Here is a 22,815-nt window from a genome sequence, read left to right as displayed (position 1 = left end):
AGCCATCCTCGCACCAATAAACACATCGCCGAGCGTCACCACTTACCCTCAAAGTTTTTCATTAAGTGTATAACGCCCAAGTCACAAGGTATGCTGTCAAATCCGCAGGCGCTGATGACGTACACGCCGGCGTCTTCGGCTTGTTCGTTGTAATTTAGCTGCATTAACTCCATAAACTGGAAGAGGTATCGAATGTAACTATACTATAATATAACTATACTTGAGACCTTAGAACTTATATCTCGCGGTGGATGGCGGCATTTACGTTGTAGATGTCTATGGGCTCCGGTAACCACTTAACACCAGGTGGGCTGTGAGCTCGTCCACCCATCTAAGCAATAAAAAAGAATCAAAAAAAGAAGACCAAATCACTTTCACAGGACAGGCGAATCGAATTAAAATCCAATGGTACGTCAGCGTAGCTACTAAATATACCAAACAAACGATTAAAAAAACAGTAAATTAACCCTTTGACGTGATGTAGGTCACCGATCTTATTGCTGGTAGGACGTCTTGTGAGTCCGCACGGGTAGGTACCGCCATCCTGCCTATTTCTGCCGTGAAGCTAATGCGTTTCGATTTGAAGGGTGGAACAGCCGTTGTACTAAAACCTTAGAACTCATATCTCAAGGTGGATGGCGGAATTTACGTTGTAGGCGGAATTTACGTTGTAGATGTCTATAGGGCTCCGGTAACCGCTTAACATCAATAAATAAAAACGGTGCCCTAAGTGGTGCATTGAAGTAATTATGTCGATTTCTGTTACTAAGGCGTTACGTATCTTCTCAGTGAGTCGCCTTTCCGATCTGGTGGTAGATTCCGCGAAGCACAGCTCTTGCTAGGGTTTGTGTTAGCAACGTCGTCAGGTTTGAGCCCCGTGAGCTCACCTACTAGTTAAGGTTACGCTGATATAGCCTCTCAAAGCTATCAGCATAATTAGAAAAAAAAAAGCTGTAAAATATTCAAGTGAGTGCAAGAATTGTAGCATTAAAACACCGCGAACTAAATGGACAATAATTCTCGAAGTGAACCGTGAGAAACTGAAAAAATAAATTCACCTATTTCTGTACTCTTGTTTCCTTTAGGTTTTATTTAAACATTAAAAGTGTTACTACACTTGAAAATATTGTTTTTCCTGGCCTCTTTTGTTATTGTATTTGATGAGCAAAAAAGGGCTCACGATTCATCCGATGTTGAGATTACCGGATATATCCATAGATGATGTCAACACGAGCATCACTGGCCTTGAAATGTACATTATGATATAACATTATGACTCCTATTAAACTGTCGCAACCTACAAAACGGAAACCACGTATGCCATGCGGCAGAAAAGAGGAGGATGGATCCTTGTGAGACCCTGACTCCGGTAACTATTACTAACCGGCTCTGAAACAAAATTGTCTCTTTTTTTTTCCTACCTATGCTGATAGCCTTGAGAGGCTATTTCAGCTTCTCCTTGACGTGTAGATGAGCTTACGGGGCTCAAACCGGGAGTGTTGGCTGTTGCTAACGATGGTCCTAACAAAAGCAGTGCTTCGCAGAATCTACCACCGAATCGGAAACGCGGCCCACTGAGAAGATCCGGCGAGATACTCAGTGGGCTGTGTCTTTGGGTTAACATTGTCTCCAAGGTGTTTTTTTAACGCTATGACATATTCTTCTTCGAAAGAGCTTTCAAGAAAACTATAGACAGTCACCTTAAGCACGTAATTTCTTATATTATGGGATATGTCAGCCGGCAGATTAAAAAACCGGCATACTTAATAGTAATAGAATTCCGAATTCCCAACCGGATTCCTAAATTGGGCAACCCAATTAGTTAACTATTGACTACAACACGCGTAGGTCGCTCTGACCTCGGATTGCCTATAAAAACTGAGCTCGGATCTCAAGAGGCAAACACCACACATCCTGTACCGAAATAACTTTGTTTATTGGCCGTTTTAAATGTACAGTCAATTGGAATCAACTGCGTCTTGCACTTATTTATATCGAAGATTTTTATAGTTTGTACGACTATTGGAAAAAGAAATATAAGCAAAATCAAAATTAAATCAAGTATAATAAATAGTATTTAATGATACTTTCTTTATTAAAAATTAGCTCAAAGATTGAAATTTAAGTGGGCTGGCCACGTGGCACGACTCGGAGATGGGAGATGGACATCTAAAATAACTGCATGGGACGGTCTACAGGGCAAGCGGCGCGTCGGTAGACCGTACACGCGTTGGGAGGACGACATTAGAAAAGTTGCTGGACCACACTGGATTTATGTCGCCAGAGACAAAACAAAATGGAAATCTTTGGAGGAGGCCTTTACCTGAGAGGAGTCCATTCATATAACATAATTATACTAAAAAAAGAAATGCATCGAATAAAGGGCTTTTTTTATTTTTTATTTATTTATTTAATGATACTTTCATATATAAAGAGTTTTACAGAAATGGACTCAAACAGACCGCGTCGCTATTATCAACCTCGCGTACCTACTACCATTACTGACAATCTGCGTGATCCTTAGACTTAGACTTATGCAGAGTTCAAACGAAATCAGAATATTTCGAAGACGATTTTTATTTGACTACGGTCTTTTTTTTCCCTACCCATTCGCTAGTAACAGAGGTTATTCCAGGTACGCTTGAACGAGTAGGTGAGCTCACGGGCTCAATTGAATTTGCTAACACTAGCCCTAGCAACAGTAGTGCTTCGCAAAACCTACCTACTGGGTCGGAATCGCGACCCACTGAGAAGACCGGTCGTGAAACTCAGTGGGTTGACTACCGCATTCCTGAACAATAGTACATATCATATAATATTTTTATTTATTTATTGCGTCGATCGGTGGACGAACTCACAGCCCACCTGGTGTTGAGTGGTTACTGGAGCACATAGACATCTACAACGTAAATGCGCCACCCACCTTGATATATAAATTCTAAGGTCTCAAGTATAGTTACAGTTATCACTTTTATAGTCCTATTTTTATCTACTCCTCGGGAGGTAACTTAATCTGAAGCTCACCTCAGGCTCGCCGCTCACGTCAACATAGTGAGTCTTTGATTCGATGGCTGCCTTCACGACCGGCTCTCCGTATAGTCGGTACGGCCCGCAACAATTCACCACAACTGTGGCTTGTTCGCACATGCTCCTCAGCGACTTCTCATCCGATACATCAGCTATAAACGTTTTGAGATTGGTCTGGTCTTCGCCTGAAATCAAATCGATAAAGATGATACCCACTGCGGCGGATCGTAGGTGTACCTTTAGCCACTGGCAACCTTCTCTATACAAATTGGTATAATCTATGGTATACACAAAAAACCCTTTTTTACTGGTGGTAGGAACTTTTGTGAGTCCGCACGGGTAGGTACTTTGCTTATTTCTGCCGTGAAGCAGTAATGCGTTTCGGTTTGAAGCGTGGGGCAGCCGTTGTAACTATACTTGAGACCTTAGATCTTATATCTCAAGGTGGGTGGCGCATTTACGTTGTAGACGTTGTCGATGGGCTCCAGTAACTACTTAACACCAGGTGGGCTCGTTCACTAATCTAAGCAATAAAAAAACCCACTAAAACAAATATGTAAAATTGCACTCTCAATACTTTAAATGCAAAATGTTACATATTTGCATAATAATTGCCATGTCTAATTAACCACCGACATGTACGTCTTACTTTTATTTAAATCAAGAACAATCCACTGAGTTTATCGGCGGATATTCTCAATGTGATCTCAGTGTAATAGATCCGGTGGTAAATTCAGGAAACAACCGCTCTTGCCAGAGCCAATGCTATCAAACTCTCCCAGGTTAAGCCTCGTGAGTTCGCGTACCAAATGAAGCCGGAATGGCCCCTCGAGACTACCAGCGATAAGATTGGTAAAAAAATCAAGAGCCTAGTTATTTTTTGTCTTTTTTATTGCGTTTACACACCAGTTTACACCTAAGCCCACAATGTAAACGGGGCCCACCTCTAGACATGAGGTGGATACCTCCATTGTATTGTAAAAGGATTGTCCACCCCTCAAGGATTTCTTCGCGGCAGACCTCAGGCGGCTACCCGTAAAACACATAGTTAATGACAGTGACACGAGCAGGCAATTTCCAACAACAAAAGAACGTGAATCCGCAATGGCCTGAAGGTCAAAACGACCTTTACTAAATCGAATTTTTACAATAACCTTTTTTTCTATGGGAATAGCATTATTAGCAAGCATTGGGAATTTTACATCATTTCTCATGGATGATGGCTTATGATTTCTACTGACATTCGCCAGATAAACTAAATGCAATAAATGTAAGTATGCACTATTATTTTCTGATAAATTATCTGTTGGCATTATGACATCACAATGTACAATAAAAACCTGACATCACAGATAAAACGTCGCGTGTAAATAAATAATTACAGGTCAAATTCGGCAATGAGCTTCGATAGTGTCACGTATTTTAATACGCTTTTATACGTATGTATGTTTGTAACGGAATCTTTGAACATGATTTTGACCCCCTTCAAAACCTCGCATTAACTCGAAATATGGTGTACTTATTAAGGACCGATGACATAAGCACGTCATTTCGGATCCTCCCGATCCACTAACGGTGCTTTTAGGTACCTTAAGCACCAGTCACCGTTCTCGTCGAACCCTTCCGCGCAAGCGACGTGCGCTCGAGGGTTCGGCGAGTAAATTAACCCACAGACACAGCCCATCGAGTTTCTCGCTGGATCTTCTCAGTGGATCGCGTTTCCGATCCTGTGGTAGATTCTGCGAAGCACTGCTCTTGCTAGGGCCACTGTTAGCAACGTCCTCATATTAGAGACCTGTGAACTCACCTACTCGCCCGGTTACGCTGGCATAGACCCCCAGGTAAGCAGCTTAGGTAGGGAACAGAAAAAAACCCGGCACACGACGAAATCACCCGCGGTACCCTTCGCTGTCCCATATGTAAGATCACCAAACCCGACCAACTTCGCATTGATCGAAATTGAACGAAACTCAGCATTCCAGACCACAAAAAAAACCTCTCCACAATCCGTAAACATATATAACCCAGACCTGTTCAGAAGTGTCGCAGTACCGGCTTCGTTTCAGTGACCCTATTCATTGAAGGCAGAGTATGCAGACGATGCGAGTCTATATCTATCTACGTATTAATCTGCCTGTGAATCATATATAAAAACTATATGTATGTAGTGTTAGGATCACTTTTAACAACATGTGATTCTACTAAATTATCAATTACGTTTTCAATGAGATCACTAAATTCTACGTTTTGTTTATTATAACTACTGCTTGATTCATTTTTTGAGTCTTCTCTTTCAAGCCCTGAATTTTCACATATAAGTTCATGTTTATTATTTGTATGTAAATTAGGCAAGACATTTTTATCTACACTGTCTAATATAATATCATTTTTCTCTTCAATAAACTCTCCAGCCTCTTCACTAGATAGTAGGTTATCATCTAATGACTTAGTTCCTTCCTTATCATCAATTTCTTTGTTTACATTACTATCACACTTAAACTGGCAGTCTTCACTTCTAACATGCTGTATATTTTCACTTACACTAGATATAGAGGACGCGCACAATTCCTTCAATTTAGGTATCTCACTATCACTATTAGCTACTTTATCATTTGGCAATACATTTCGCACATCTACCTCGTCGTGCGCTACTTCATCAAGATCAAGAGGAACATTTAGTCCAGAAATTCCAGTACCAACTAAATCTTTTATAGGTGTTTCTGGAGTGAGATTTTCTAACGTTTGTTGACTGATAGTGTCACTGTGCCTTTCGAATGAGTGACTCAACGTCCCGATTGTATCACGGTCGACATCTTCGTCTTCTGTCTCGTCTTGATTAGTATCGAAACCAGCGTCTAGAATATTCTGGAAATTATTGATACCGGGTGATTTGACTAAACTAGACTGTACCGGATACTCTTTTTTACAGTCCAAACTCAAATTGTCCCTTGAAGGACTAGCCTGATGACTGGATTCAGAGCTTGAAGTTTTTTCAGAATTCAGCATATTATCGAGATTCTTAATGACGTCGCTGACGTCTTTAAAGTAGCTGACGTCGTCCTGGCTCCCCGCCATGATGTCCTTCACCCAGGGATCAACTGAACTATCGGATTTATCGTTTTCTTTTTCCCTGCCTTCGTCAAGTTGCATATTTCCTTGATGGCATTCGAGGGCGGCCATCTCGTTGTGCGTGAGGTAGATGTTCCTGACGTCTTCCAGCGATCCGTGGAGGTTGGTGAGACTCTCGGACTTGATCTGTATGGACAAGGGATCCTTGTCCGACATGATACTGCTGGATCTGGAGACGGCGGTGTCCATGTCGATGCTGAGCGTGTCGTGTGCGGTGTGCGCGTCGTCGAGCTCGCGGTCGGAGCCGGTGAAGTGCGAGGCGACGGAGGTGGAGGGAGCGTGCACGATGGCGACGTGCTCGTCTATCTTCGGTATCGTGTTGGGTTTGAGTCGTTGCCAGCGTTCCTCGAAGTCGCTGGTCCCGAAGCTCCCGTCTTGCGACAACTCTGTAGTCTCCGTGTGACTTGTGTACAAGTGATCGATGAGACCGTGAACCTGGGCGGAAGTAGGACGAGCATCCGGATTGGTGTTCCAGCACAGCTGCATCACTTGATATAGATGATTTCTGTACGGGCAGGGAAGGTCAGGTAGCGGCGGCGGTAGAGCGACGGGTGTTGCTCCCCAGGCGCAGACCTCCCATATCAGATTTCCTAGGAACCATACTTCACTGCTGGCCGTGTACAGAGGCGGGTGTCTCCTCGTCTCGGGAGCGTCGTGTTCGTACGGACATTCGGCATTCGTGTACCGTCCCAGCACGGCCCGCGCGTTGTCCGCCTCGCCGCGTACTAGCACGTTACCGCTCCATAGATTCCCGTACAAATGTCCCCTGGAATTGAGATAGGAGAGTCCGGAAGTGACGTCACACATCAACCGCAACGGAACCCCGCTCTCGTTCAGTATCGCCATCTTCGGTCTGTTCACTGTTAGGTATTGCTGGAGATCCGTACTGCACAATTCGAATATGACAATCCACGGGTCTTCCTGCAGACACCTAGCGACGTAGCCGAGGATGGTATCGTGTCGCGAATCCCGGTACAACTTGGCTTCGTCTAAGAACCTGGCCTTGTCTTCTAGATTAGCATTCGGGTTGAGTATCTTCACGGCCACTGCTTTCGTTGGACCAGCATCGTCGACCTCACCTTCCACCACTCTGCCGAACCATCCACGTCCTATCTCCCGAAGGTACTGCAATTGATTCCTCGGGAAATCCTCCCCGCTGAACCAGTCCGCGCATCGCTCCAGGGGATCGGCGACCCTCAGCTCTGTGGGGAGCGGCTCGAACTCCACCACGGACTCGCGACTGATCCTGTTTCTCTCCTCGTTCTCGCTCACGATATAAGCGGCGGCATTGTTGTTGGCAATGTTCTGCATTTCACGGAGCGATATCGGGCCATTGTTGTTGTCTTCGCTTATGTTGTTGTTCGCTGGCTCGGAGAATCCGGAATCGGGAGGGTTCGTACGTCGATTGTCGTGTAGGTGTGTCGCGCTCGCGGTGAATAGCTGATTGTCCGCTCCTGAGTTAGGCTTGCAATCTTTATGTCTGTAACACCATGTGCAGCCCAGCAAAAAACCAACAGCAGTGAGGACCAGCGCCAGCGCCGGCAGCGCTGCGTAAACCCCACTGACTGTATCCCATCCCTCTAACACTTGGCTTGCATCCCGAGGGTAGGCTTGCGGCGTCGGTCGTACGGGCAGCCCGTATCCAAATTGTGCGCCAGTCAAGGCCACTAATAACACCACCTAAGACGACTAAAATGTATATATCGCACTTTTAGAGTTATAGAGACCCAACCCAAAAATATGTTTTTTGGCTAACACCGATTAAAGTTTTCAAACCGAAAAGACGTAGAGGAAGGGGACGGAGTTAAAGAGACCGATAGCTAAGTTTGTCCCTTTATAAGCTACTTTTGGTCATTTGGTAATGAAGAGTCGCTGAAAAAGGTCATACTAGGGCCATTTTTGGGTTAAAGTCGAAATTCAAAAATTTCGAAATTGGTCTCTAAAGGTGCGATATAAAAATACTAACTAGATAGTTCCCGCCGAATACACTACCAAATATTTTTTTCACACTATTGGGATCTAACAATTAATTAGTTGAATTTTAATGAAGATGTGTACTTTTGCAGTGATGTTTTGTTTTTTATTTAATATAACATTATTGTATGCGTATTATCAGGCACTTCTGATAACATGCAATAATGTGACACTATCGCTGCATTGTGCCGGTGTGACATTGAACATCCAAAATGAGTAGCTTGAAATATTTAATACAAAGCTCATCAAATAGACTCAATATGTTTGCCTTAAGCCTGTTTTCGCTTTTATAAACATTTTTTTAAATGCGTAATGCGTAATCTCTATATTTGGAAACCGAATTATAGATCAAACATCGACTCGAGGCTGCGACTTGCAGCGACATGGAGCATATAAGGAATTCCATCGAAATCGAATATAAAACCTTGTACAGTTTACTGAATGCGCAACAAGGGCTGTCAGATGGTAGAATTGTATAAAAAAATGCACATACGTGTTTTATATCGTTATTATTTATCCAATAATGTCTTGAATAACAAAACTGATTGACAGTACCTACAGCAGTAGTTAACGACTATTGCGCCGAGGGTCGTGAATTCGATTCTTACATAAGACAAATGTTCGTGTGATGAACAAGTTTGTTTGCTCCTTGTCTGGGTGTTTATTATCTTTTTTTTTAAGTTATACTTCTTTAGGCGCGTTATGAAAAATTGATGAAAGTGAAATTTTACGATGCGCGCGCACCGTGACACAAAATTAACAGAATGAAGTTGCCCACTAAATCGCTCATTACAATACGACCGACGTAACTTGGCGAGTCTGAATATAACCGCAGGTGAACTTTCCGAACCGTACCGAGAATGCGTGTTTGAGGATGTTGCTTAATCGATTTTTTTTCAAATTGACTAAAAACAAAAAAAATATAAGTTAATAAAAATAAAGTATAGCCTCTTACGCGCGTACATAAGTACACGCACCCTTTTTTTTATTGCTTCGGTGCGTGGACAAGCTCACAGCCCACTGTTGTTAAGTGGTTACTGGAGCCAATAGACATTTACAACGTAAATGCGCCACCTACCTTAAGATATAAGTTCTAAGGTCTCAGTATAGTTACCACGGCTGCCCCACCCTTCAAACCGAAACGCATTACTGATTCATGGCAGAAATAGGCAGGGCGGTGGTACCTAACCGTGCGGAGTCAAGAGGTCCTGCCACCAGTAAAATATATTTAAAAGTATATAAGTATGCATATCAGTCTGGTACCCATTACACAGTGAATCCTAATTTGGGACCGGATGACAGTGCGTGATTTGTTTCCAGTTGTATTCGTTCCGCCAGTCCGCTAATATCGGAGAATATAGAAACATATAATGTGTCGTAAATATGTAAATAAAGTCTGTGATGACAAACAAGCAGCCATTTTAATTATACTCAAAATGAAATTATCGCTTATTGTTACAATTGGCAGCAAACTGTACTCTGTGTTGTGTCGCTGCTGTCGTAGCTTCAATGAAACTTGATTTAGAAGGAAGACTTTTTATTTCTCTTGGTACACAATACAACACACATGCTAAGTGTGACCAGAAAACTACAACGACCAGTGCTGCCACATATTAACGTGTTGCCACAATCTATACTTAATAATAATAATAATATAATAATAATATTATAAAGAGGAAAGAATTGTTTGTTTGTTTGTATTGAATAGGCTCCGAAACTACTGAACCGATTTAAAAAATTCTTTCACTGTTGGAAAGCTACGCTATCCCCGGGTGACATAGGCTATATTTATTATAATATATTTTCAAAAAATTAGGGATCCCTACTGAAACTCCAATAATGTAATTCAATGTGTAAAAAAATTACCTAAAATTCTTTACATCGCGTACGCTACTTCCCAAGCGAAGCCGGGGCGGGCCGCTAGTTATATATAAACTGTTATATTGTTTAAAATTGCACGAAACAAAACTAAATTTAAAAATATTATAGGTGACTTAAATTTGTATTTTGATCTGATTTTGTTCGATTTCGCTAACCACGAGATATAAATTCGTTTTTGTGGCAACCTTAACACGTCCACGCCTTACACAAAGCCACTCCGTTTAAACAAACCTCATTATTGGTACATGATAATGTCCACCTTATGTTTTTGGTACTGCGCCGATCTACCTAACCACATTGTGTTTATTATACTCGTAGTCACTTTACAATAGAATTGCTATAATTTAAAAATAGGTACTTATTATAGCTGTCAAACAATATAATTGTAAATACTGTGACTCCGGTCATCGTTCTCGTCGAACCTGCGACGAAGGGCTCGACGAGTAAATTAACCCACAGACACAGCCCACTGAGTTTCTCGCCGGATCTTCTCGCGAGTCGCGTTTCCGAGCCGGTGGTAGATTCTGCAAAGCACTGCCCTTGCTAGGGCCCTTAGCAACATTCCCAGTTAGAGCTCCGTGAGCTCATCTACTAGTTAAGGTTACGCTGAAATAGCCTCTCAAGGCTATCAGCTTAGGTAGGAAAAAAAACTGTGACAAAAAACAAAGTTTTCCACCATATCGCATTTATCGTAATCAACTGATATATGAAATTAGAACTAAATTGTAGTATATTAAGTTTTCTATTTGAACAAACTCTTATTTTTTTCCACTTTATCCCACTAGGTGGGGTCGGCACAGCTAATTTAACTCTTCCATTCCCTTCTATCAGCCGTCGTCTCAACACTCACTTCTCTCTCCCTCATGTCGTCATTCACACACTCCATCCATGTCTTCTTCGGTGGACCTCTTTCCCTCTACCTTGCACTACCATTTCCATACATAATATTATATTATATTCTATTTGAATAAACATTACATCACCATTAGATTGAAGGCAATGGCGTTCTAAATACGTGCACAATATAGCACAATCGTGCATTTGTTCTTCATAAAATTTCTCTTAGGTAGACCACGATGAGAGGAAACAAATTCAAAATAAGTTTTTATTTATTTATCAGGATAAAAAAGGGTACACGCAACCGTTCCCTTTAAATAGTTCAACAAATTACTCATTTGCCTAGCAGCGTCAGTAAGATGATGATGATGTGAGGATCATACCAATATACACATTTTCTCAACTGAAAGCCACGAGGGCAGGACATGACGTCACTGGGCCTATAACGTTAGAATTTTCAGTTTGAAGTATCTCACTGGTTACTAACAAACATACAAACAGTATATTTTGTTGTGTTGCCGCTATTTTGTACATCGCGATGTACCCTAGTTTTTTCTATTACAAATTGTTGATTCGAATTTTTTTACATGTTTTTTTGTCAATATTTGACGCGTGTATTTGAGTATCATCTTTTAACTATGCCACCTATTGTTGGTTCAATTGGTTATTCGCACAGCGACGCGCGATGCGACCTTCAAATTCCACCTTGACTTTGCTGGTGACCTTCGCATCTCTGGACGTAATTATGGAGGATGATGTCATTCCGTTCTCATATTTAGAATCAAAATTCTACCATTACACACTATACTAATTCTTGTACTCAATTATCAAGATATTTCATAGGGAAAAATCACAAGTTTATATTTTAAAAAGAATATCGGACTCGCCTGTATTACAACAAGTGTACCAATCAAAAATAAAACATAATTAAAAATCAGGTAGCGAGCTGACGACTCACCTGTTTCTAAATGGTTACTAGGGCCCATAGACATCACAATGTAAATAATGTTCACCTTGAGAATATATGTCTGTTACATAGATAGACTCACGAACTTCAAGACAGTTGAGAATTTAATAATTTAACATCCTAATCCAATGGTCGGCCATCTGGGGCTATTTGACTCCTCGACTACAGCTTAAGTATCTACAGTCAGCATCATTGCACCACTTTGGGAAGGCGGCACGACATAAAAATCCTCTTGTCGTGGCCACTGGGAATTACATACTCGATCCTGTAGACCGAATGGTAAACAGTCGACGTCGCCCAAAACACGTCATTACGGATCCTCCCGATCCATTAACGGTGCTTTTAGGCTCGGCGAGCGAATTAACCCATAGACACGACCCACTGAGTTTCTCGCCGGATCTTCTCAGTGGGTCGCGTTTCCGATACGGTGGTAGATTCTGCGAAGCACTATTCTTGCTGGGGCTAGTGTTAGCAACACTTTCGGTTTGAACCCCGTCACCTACATGTTAGGGTTAGCTTTAGGGTGAAGCTGAAATAGCCTATCAAGGCTATCAGCATAGGTAGGAGAAAATAAGACTACGGCTCTTCCGCGAAATGTTTAGTTTAGCACGAAATATTACTTATTATCTTGCCTTGTAATAGACGCATAGGAAGTAAACACATTTTTGACACATCTATACTAACTAGAGGTCCCGCAGTAGTCGAAATTCGGCTATAATTAATTGGAATTGTAAGTTTGTAAACTATTATGATTGTATTTTATACTTCTATAATCACAAATTTCGCCAAGGCTACACTATAAAAATATTAACAAAGACAAACAAAATTTAATCTATTCTCAATTTGACAACAGACGTCAAGAACAAAAGTTTGACAATAAATAGTATGCATGCGTGTGTGCGTCAAATACATGGTATGTAGTGTGTGTAACGTTTTCTTTATTGATTTAATGTATCTTTTAGGCATTATTTAAAAAAAATATTAGCTTTGTGCACTTCTTCTCTATATTCTCTATAAGTGTGGAAAATTTCGTAATCCTCCGTCCGCGCAATTTTCGTAAAAAGGGATACAAAGTTTTTGCTTCACGTATTAATATATAGATATGTAAATCTAAAGTGTTTTTTACGGATGTTCCGTTATAACTACTGAACCATGCCTCCGGTTGACTTGAAACTTGGTACCCATGTAGAAAATACATGTACTTAATGGATAGGCTAATATTTGTATGAGTGTTGGACTTCCTATTAATAATCACAATAAATAATAATGTTAATTTTAAATGCCCAGCAAAGCGGGCGAGTACGGCTAGTAACTACTAGTAAGGCTATAAAAATGAGTTAATAAAATGGCTCTATGAATAAATTTAAATTGCGTTTAATGTATATTTGGCCCTTTTGGTAGACAAGGCTGCCGACTTAATCCTAATAATAATCGGATTACCAGAATTTTTATTAATTAATTAAACAGTTCTTATGCTATATTTATTTCTAGTTGGTGATTAAAGATCCTCACCACTTTTCTGAGTAGCCTCTTGTTTTAATTCTTCGAGTTTTTTCTCGGAGCGTCCAGCGATGCCCCAAGTTAAAGCGGGATACTTCTTGGACAGCCTGATCATCTCCAGCACCGCTCGGCTGCCGGTGAAACCGGTCGCGCCGAATATTATCAGATCTAATCTGGTCATCTGCGAAACGTAACACTTTGAATATACCTACAGCTTTTTCTTTTACTGGTGGTAGGACATTTTGTCAGTCCGCGCGGGTAGGTACCACCGCCCTGCTTATTTCTGCCGTGAAGCAGTAATGCGTTTCGGTTTGAAGGGCAGGGCAGCCGTTGTAACTATACTGCGACCTTAGAACTCATCTCTCAAGGTGGATGGTGGATTTACGCTGTAGATGTTTATGGGCTCCGGTAACCACTTAACATCAGGTGGGCCGTGAGCTCGTCCACCTATCTAAGCAATAAATAAAAAAATTAAAAATTAAAAAAAAACTGACTATCGTTCCTGTTTTCAGTCCAATTTAGCTGACTCACGATTATTTTGTTACGTGCTGGAGTTCGGGATAAATAAAAATTCTACCGAAGTACAAATTAACACTGTATTTACGCTTAGACCAATCACAGAACACTTTCAAATTCTTAATTCACTTCTTCCGCTTCGCTTCAGGGGATCCGTTCGCTGTTTCGCTTCGAGTAGTACCGATTACTAGCTCACTCCGTGTCATCATTGCAACGTTTTTATAGTCGATACGACATCCCTAGATTTATCGAGAACATTCTGGGAAGTCGAGTAGCTTCGATGTGTTTTTCCACCATTTGACAACATATAGCGTTGTACTTCTCGTTCAGATATTCGGCGACAGATGGCGTTACTCTTACCGGCGTAACAGTTTTATGTGTGTTTTCACGGCACCTATTTCTGTACCTGTCTAATATTTAATAACTCTACATCTGGCTCCAGTTGTTCTTATGGACTGCGGAGGACAACTAATTTGAAGCAGGAAACAAATCCTTTAGAAACTTTAACAAAACCGCAACTATTTTTCGAACGTTATATAACAGATTATTTACTCGGAGTATTATTTAATTAATTACATTTGTATTTAGGAATCTTATTCATAATTATTAACTTCTGATAGAATTTCTAATTATTTTATTAATAGCTTATTTTAAACTACTACGACTTTGCAACAACGTGCCTTTGATTCTATTACTGTGTGTTTAAAAAAAAAAACATATTTCCTAGCGTCTACAAATGCTATATAAAATCGCTCCTATTCATAATATCGTTTTTGACTGCGAGTAAACATTCATTTGACGAATAGTTGAGTTCGTTTTTGCGGGTATTAAAATATGACCAGAAGAATGTGTGTGCTTTGTCGTAAAGTATTTACTTAATTTCTTTTATCCAACAAGTTTTTAAGCGTTTGCCCCCGATTAAGAGATGAACTATTTGCGGGCCACTCCAAAACTGTTTTATATGTTCTATTAAAAGTTTTAACGCTGTTTACTATGTCATTATCGTATTAAAATATCGACATCACTGGGAAGCTAACGTTAACATAAAGAATCACTATCTCCTTCAAAATATTTTTGTATTCTCATTAAAACATAAATCTTTAAACTTTTCTTACGCCGCCAAGTCTGTGTCGCTTCCTACAACAATACGATTAATCATGTTTTTTTTTCCTACCTATGCTGATAGCCGTGAGAGGCTATTTCAGCTTCACCCTAACGTTTGTAGGTGAGCTCGCTGGGCTCAACCGGAAAATCGCTAACACTGACCCTAGCAAGAGCAGTGCTTCGCAGAATCTACCACCGGATCGGAAACGCGACCCACTGAGAAGATCCGGCGAGAAACTCAGTGGGCTGTGTCTATGGGTTAGTTCGCTCGTCGAGCCCTTCGTCGCAAGCGACGGGTTCGACGAGGACGGTGACCGGCAATGTGTTACATTGATTGCGCCTTATATGATGGGTACTTTCCAGTGAACACAACATAGCGTATCAATTAATCCACATTCAAAATACTTCACACATTGATACTAGAATATACAGAGAAATAGGAGAACTTAAACCACACGAGCAGTCGTAGTGTAGTTTTAGAATACATGATTTCTGTATTATGTAGGTACATTATGTACATATGTGCAAGTGTGCCTCGTCTGCATTATGCATCAGTCAGTTGCGCATCTCGATAAGAAGGTAAAACAGGTATCAGCTTCTTTATGTAATTTATGTATGAGTTAGTAAATGTTTTCTTTATGGGAAAGTTCGATGTGCCGAGAGGATGTGTGACTGCTTCGAAGCTCCAATATGCTAGACCGTGGTACCAGGGCTTCGAATATATTTGTTTTTTGAGTAGGGGCTGTAGGATGGATATTTGGGTACGCGACCCAATAAGCAATGTGGCTCGTCCACCATAGCGTCTAAGCTACAGCACGTCAAGCACGAAAATCTATCTAATTCGTAATGTAGGTAAATGTATCGAGTCCTCGATACGAAAACGAATCATTACATTAAATCAGGAGTAGATCAGGGGTGAGCAACCTTTTTAATCAATGGGCCAATTATTATTATTTTTTTTTAAATTTAAATTTTATTTAAATATAATTTTTTTTTAAATTTGGCGGTCCTTACATACGGCCATACATACGTACATATGTATGTATTTATTTACGTATTTATGTAGACTATGTAGTCTAACTTTATTTATCTATACTATAATATATATATATATGTCGGCGCAAATATGACTATTTACCTACTGATCATCAACTAATTACTCTGTGATAAGAAATTGATGTTAAACAGTCCCTTTTATTGTAATTTCAATACTTTAAAATCTTGTAAACACGCTCACGTGTTTAATACTTGTAAACACGCTGACGTGTACGAAGTCCTATAAATACGGCCGTGCTGTCTAGCGTTTACTACACGTCATCACGGATCCTCCTGATCCACTAACGGTGCTTTTAGGCAATACAAGCACCGGTCACCGTCCTCGCCGAACCCGTCGCTTGCGACGAAGGGCTCGACGAGCGAATTAACCCACAGACACAGCCCACTGAGTTTCTCGCCGGATCTTCTCAGTGGGTCGCGCTTCCGATCCGGTGGTAGATTCTGCGAAGCACTGCTCTTGCTAGGGCGGTGTTAGCAATTCTCCGGTTTGAGCCCCGCGAGCTCACCTACACAAGCTAGGGTAAGCTGAAATAGCCTCTCAAGGCTATCAGCATAGGTAGGAAAAAAAAAAAAAAAAAGCGTTTATTCATTCGTGTCCGAGCCGTAGTACAGTACGGATCTCTCTGTAACGTTGTTATGCTTCTCATGCAATATACGCAGTTCTCGTGAAGTTTTGTTTTGGAAGCCCAAACATGAGTCATCGTCGAGAACTTAATGACCGTGACGTCAGCAATGGTGATGTCACACTTTTTAAAAACATTCCTTCAGCGTTTCTCCTCCGTCATCAGAAGTGGGATCACATGCCGCCTCCGCTCAGCAACAACCTGAAGCTACATTACAAACAGAACCACACCATGGATTAAATACTACAGGCAATACTGGGAGTCACTTGGAACAGGAACAGGAACAGCCACAATCAGCATTGCTTAACGCACCGATGAGCAGCGTACCGCCACAATTCATCATGCAGATGATGCATGTGATGCAGCAAATGTCGGAACGCTTAAATACACCAGCAGAAACTAAGATACGTATTAATGATATTTACCTACCAACATTTGATCCCGATACTAATGTGGGAGTACGTGAGTGGTGTCAACATATCGACAAAGCCATCGAGACTTATCGACTAAACGACTTTGACATACGTATGAAAGTTGGCAGCCTCCTAAAAGGAAGAGCGGAAATGTGGGTTGACAATTGGATGGTCACTGCAGCTTCGTGGGCTGAGCTGCGCAACAATCTTATCACGACATTCGAGCCAGAAAACCGCTATTCTCGAGACATAGCTCGATTTAGAGAACATGAGTACGACTCGACAAAAGACATTGCGGAGTTCCTGTCACGCGCTTGGATCTTGTGGCGAAGAATCACCAAGGACAAGCTGGGAGACGAACACGCCGTAGAGGCAGTGATTGGATGCATAAATGACGAGCGTGTGCGTATTGAACTACTGAATACCAGGGCAACAACTGTTCCTGAGCTCATCTCAATAGCAACATCCACACGGAAGAAACGTAGTCATCCAAGCTCCAGTTCCACTACATATAATAAACGTCCTCGCTTTTCGGACCATACACCATCTACATCAAGCTGCCGTATTTGTAAAAAGACGAACCACAACACTAACGACTGTAGATTCAAGCCTTCTGAAACTAAACCTGAAGCTAAGAACAATGTGGATTCGAAAACAACAACTGTACCTACCTGTACCTACTGTAAGAAACCAGGCCACACTTACGAAACTTGCTTCAAACGCGAACGTTCACTGACTTCAAACGTGAACGCGTAACGGGTCATAAACTGGCTTAAAGTTAAACAGAGACGGGACGATGAACCACGATCAATAATAGACAGCCTCAGTAATAATAACTCAATAGAAGATTATGTTTTGGAGGACAATATCCTAAAGAAGAAGCTCAATGACCCCACCTTCGGTCAACAGCTCAGTATAGTCGTTCCCAAGTCCTTTCAATGGAGCATTATTAACTCTTTTCATAATACCCCGGCTGGGAAAAGACACTACAGAAAATCCGACTTATTGGTTCAACAAAATGAGTTCTACTGTTCAAACATTTGTGGATAGCTGTGTCATATGCCGATCATCCAAAGGAAGATCCAGGGCCATTCAAGCCCAATTACACCCGATACAAAAACCGACGGCTGCCTTCCAAGTTATTCATATGGACATAGCAGGGAAGCTGGGTACTCCAGATGATCAGCATACATTAGCGGCTCTAAAACGTGCTGTGCATTTATTTGGTGCACCGGTTCAAATAATAGTCGATGGAGGAAGAGAGTTCTTTGGCGAATTCAAGGAGTACTACGTCAATATTGGAATAAATATCCATGCTATCGCTCCAGAGTTGGAAGGGTCATTGTAACCCTCAAATACATGAAGTCTATAGAATACTGGAAAATGACCGTTATTTGATATCGGTCGAGGACAACCCCGCAAGGTCGCCCAAGATCAGCTACGCCGTGCTCCACAACCTGGTGATCAGTTGACCGTATCGGCGGGAAACTAGTCACTTACTCAGATCCTACTCCAGAACCAACCGAGCCCATTCCATCAACCTCACGTGAAGAACTACAAACACAACCAAATTACGACCTACAGGGTGAAGATGACACATCAGAATAAATCAAGTGGGATCACATGCCGCCTCCGCTCAGCAACATGGAGACCATTTAACCATATCGGCGGAAGAAGACTACCCCCCAGCAACAGCCGATGAGCCTATACATCTACTTCACAAATCAGCATGGTCGAGCAACAAAATCGACACTCAAAGATAAGTTTTTATTTTTGATTACTAAAATTCCACCACATAAGTACCACAGTGTACGCCCACTACATAAGTACCACAGTGTACGCCTACTACATAAGTACCACAGTGTACGCCTACTACATAAGTACCACAGTGTACGCCTACTACATAAGTACCACAGTGTACGCCTACTACATAAGTACCACAGTGTACGCCTACTACATAAGTACCACAGTGTACGCCTACTACATAAGTACCACAGTGTACGCCTACTACATAAGTACCACAGTGTACGCCTACTACATAAGTACCACAGTGTACGCCTACTACATAAGTACCACAGAGTACGCCCACTACATAAGTACCAGTGTACGCCACAACATCACACTACACAACATCCTTATCCGAACACCTTAAATAAATCTACGAGAACCGCCGAGAACTCTACGAGAACCGCCGAGAACTCTACGAGAACCGCCGAGAACTCTACGAGAACCGCCGAGAACTCTACGAGAACCGCCGAGAACTCTACGAGAACCGCCGAGAACTCTACGAGAACCGCCGAGAACTCTACGAGAACCGCCGAGAACTCTACGAGAACCGCCGAGAACTCTACGAGAACCGCCGAGAACTCTACGAGAACCGCCGAGAACTCTACGAGAACCGCCGAGAACTCTACGAGAACCGCCGAGAACTCTACGAGAACCGCCGAGAACTCTACGAGAACCGCCGAGAACTCTACGAGAACCGCCGAGAACTCTACGAGAACCGCCGAGAACTCTACGAGAACCGCCGAGAACTCTACGAGAACCGCCGAGAACCCTCCGAGAACCCTACAATCAAATCGCATTAATAAGTCTCAAACCTACATAGTTACAAGTAACGCAAGTATAACAGATGCGCTACTCAGAGAAAACTTTTTATTCCTGCAGGTCAATGAGAATCAAAGAAAAACCTACGAGAATTAACGAGGCCGGTGCAGAGCACGCACCGCCTGTCAGTATGGCCGTGTCGGCGCAAATATGACTATTTACCTACTGATCATCAACTAATTACTCTGTGATAAGAAATTGATGTTAAACAGTCCCTTTTATTGTAATTTCAATACTTTAAAATCTTGTAAACACGCTCACGTGTTTAATACTTGTAAACACGCTGACGTGTACGAAGTCCTATAAATACGGCCGTGCTGTCTAGCGTTTATTCATTCGTGTCCGAGCCGTAGTACAGTACGGATCTCTCTGTAACGTTGTTATGCTTCTCGTGCAATATACGCAGTTCTCGTGAAGTTTTGTTTTGGAAGCCCAAACATGAGTCATCGTCGAGAACTTAATGACCGTGACGTCAGCAATGGTGATGTCACACTTTTTAAAAACATTCCTTCAGCGTTTCTCCTCCGTCATATATAATATTATAAAGAGGAAAGATTTGTTTGTTTGTTTCGAATAGGCTCCGAAACTACTGGACCGATTTGAAAAATTCTTTTTCCATTAGAAGCCGACATTGTCCCTGATGAACATAGGCTACTTTTTTTTATTTTATTTTTTTGGTTTCATGTGTGTTTTAATGTTTCCGAAGCGAAGCGAGGGCGGGTCGCTAGTAATAAATATATATTAGAATTAAATATAAAAAACTAAAAAAAGTAAAGATCTCATATACAAATATTAAGGCAAAATTAAAACAAACGAGAAAAGAACAGAAAAAACGAACAGAAACGAGAAAGTCGATAAAAAAAGTCAATTTTAGAAATGCTCGGCCGGCCGCGTATTCCTCGTCCTTGCATTAGATGGTAGTAGGTACTCGATAGCCAATCAGCCTTCGAGATTTACGCTACCCTATGTCTAAACAATTTTCGTGCTCTCGATTACGAGTATAAGTTTCGTGTTTCGAGAACCTGACGATTCGATTGCGAAACGAAAGTGAGTAAATCCATTCGAGCTGCTGAAATTGATTTTGACAGCGTCCCGGGCGCTATCAAGCAGGCCGAATCCAGGCAACATTGGAGGAAGCTGATGCAAAAACTAGACCAAGGTGGTCACGACCCTCAGTAATGAGGAAGCGACGAAGAAGAAGAAGAAGAAATTGATTCTTTTACCGGACGGTAGGGGCGCTGTTTAAATCCTATACATTTTTTCTCGATAGCGATCCGAATACTCTTTCGATAGTCATTCGCGCCCGCCCCTCTGATCTTCAGTCGCTTTTAATGTTGGTGTGGCGTTTCGTGAAACAAAGAAAAGGAATCACCATGCTGTCGATTTCAGCCTTTTGTTGCGGTATTTAAGTAGTTCCAGGTAGGTCGTAAGAAAATCAACTGAAAATCACAGATAACGAGATCCTATGAAAAACGGATTCTGCCAAGAACACGATGGTATCGTAGAAATAGTTTAGACGAATCAATTGATTTATTTAATCGTTACCAAGTAAACGGTGAATAAAACGTTAGCTTTTCTTTTTATTTCCACAATAGCGGTCAGTTTCGGCTCCGCTCGGGACTTTAACAAAAATGTCAACGACGTTGTTTTGTTTTTTAAAATAAAAGAACACTTATTGCGGCATAACTATAATAGTTAGACATATGCTGTCGCGACACTTTTTGTAAATAATAATGTTCTACAAAGTCGTAGTACATTATGTATTTTATCAATAGTTTTCGCAGGGCACGCGATGTAAAGAATATTTTAGGTATTTTTTTTACACTTTGGGTTACATTATTGGAGTTCTAGTAAGGAACCCCCAATTTTTTTCAAAAAATATTATAGCCTATGTCACTCGGGAGTAGTGTAGCTTCCAAACAGTAAAAGAATTTTTCAAATCGGTTCAGTAGTTTCGGAGCCTATTCAATACAACAAACAAACAAATCTTTCCTGTTTATAATATTAGTATAGAAAAGGCAGACGAAGCATACGGCCCGCCCGATGTAGAATGGTCAGTCGCTGGACGTCAACAAAGAAAGGTGCATAGACATGCCAACGTAGTTAAATTTTCAACCGCACAATAACAACAATAACACTTAACATAGCCGATAAGTAAAAAAAAGGTTAGCTTTTTAATCTAACAAACGTCGAACCGACAACACACTGGTGTACCTGACACTAGCTCCCCTGACGTTATTGCATATGACACTAGTACACCTGACATTAATGTCCATGAAATTAGTGCTCCTGAACTAGAGCACCTGAAACTAGTGCTCCTAACACTAACCTCCTCGATATTGCCGAGTTACTCAAAGCCCATTTAAGCATCCCATGAGGCAGCAACAGAAATAGTTATGTTACCCGTTAAATAATTATTATGAGTAGTAACAGTCATTTTCCGCGTACATATTTTTAGTGAATATTTAAACATTTTTCATTTGACCTCCAATTTAAATGCTACTTAATATTATTTAATATACATCTAGAATGGTTTCGTTACGTTAAGATTAAATTTCGAATTTATGATGAAATTTATAAAAAGGAAACACGCATTTTTTTTAACTTTGGAATTTGTACTTCCGTATTACTAGTCGTAGCATATATTACAAAGTCAGAAAGTGTGGATTCTATAGCCTTTTTTTTTATTAATTTTTTTATTGCCCTTGTAGGCAGACGAGCATACCCCACCCCACCTGGTGTTAAGTGGTTACTGGAGCCCATATACATCTACAAACATAAATGCGCCACCCACCTTGAGATATAAGTTCTAAGGTCTCAGTATAGTTACAACGGCTGCCCCACCCTTCAAACCGAAACGCATTGCTGCTTCACGGCAAAAATAGACAGGGTAGTGGTACCTACCCGCGCGGACTCACAAGCGGTCCTACCACCAGTAATTACGCAAATTATAATTTTTGCGGGTTTGATTTTTATTACACGATGTTATTCCTTCACCGTAAAAGTAAATCGTGAACATTTGTTAAGTACGTATTTCGCCTGGGATTCGAACACTGGTGCATCGCGAGATACGAATGCACCGGACGTATTTTCCCTTAGGCCACGACGACTTCAAATCAATAACCCCCCGGTGAAGGTAACGGGGCGACCTGACGGAGTAGAGGCCGCGCGGCGCGCTACC

The 22,815-nt window shown here is 41.4% G+C and overlaps 2 protein-coding genes across 5 annotated transcripts in view; one reads left to right on the top strand and one right to left on the bottom strand.

Moving 5' to 3' along the window:
• Positions 1-22,815, top strand: part of LOC101736572 (mitochondrial pyruvate carrier 1) — a 497,008-nt gene that overhangs the window by 6,371 nt on the left and 467,822 nt on the right. The window lies entirely within an intron of this gene.
• LOC101736300 (saccharopine dehydrogenase-like oxidoreductase) overlaps positions 1-22,815 on the bottom strand; it is a 30,593-nt gene that overhangs the window by 6,722 nt on the left and 1,056 nt on the right. For 3 of the 4 annotated variants that reach the window (XM_038011608.2, XM_038011607.2, XM_038011609.2), the window contains exons 2-4: positions 13,328-13,496; positions 3,025-3,212; positions 47-176 (exon numbers count right to left, since the gene is read on the bottom strand). In XM_038011608.2, the coding sequence (XP_037867536.1) occupies positions 47-176; positions 3,025-3,212; positions 13,328-13,496 (487 nt within the window). The remainder of the gene's footprint in view (positions 1-46; positions 177-3,024; positions 3,213-13,327; positions 13,497-22,815) is intronic. The other variant, XM_038011611.2, reaches the window with a different exon arrangement.

Source organism: Bombyx mori, chromosome 6, assembly GCF_030269925.1.
Source record: "Bombyx mori chromosome 6, ASM3026992v2".
Lineage (NCBI taxonomy): Eukaryota > Metazoa > Arthropoda > Insecta > Lepidoptera > Bombycidae > Bombyx > Bombyx mori.
This window is presented reverse-complemented; position numbering and strand designations above follow the sequence as displayed.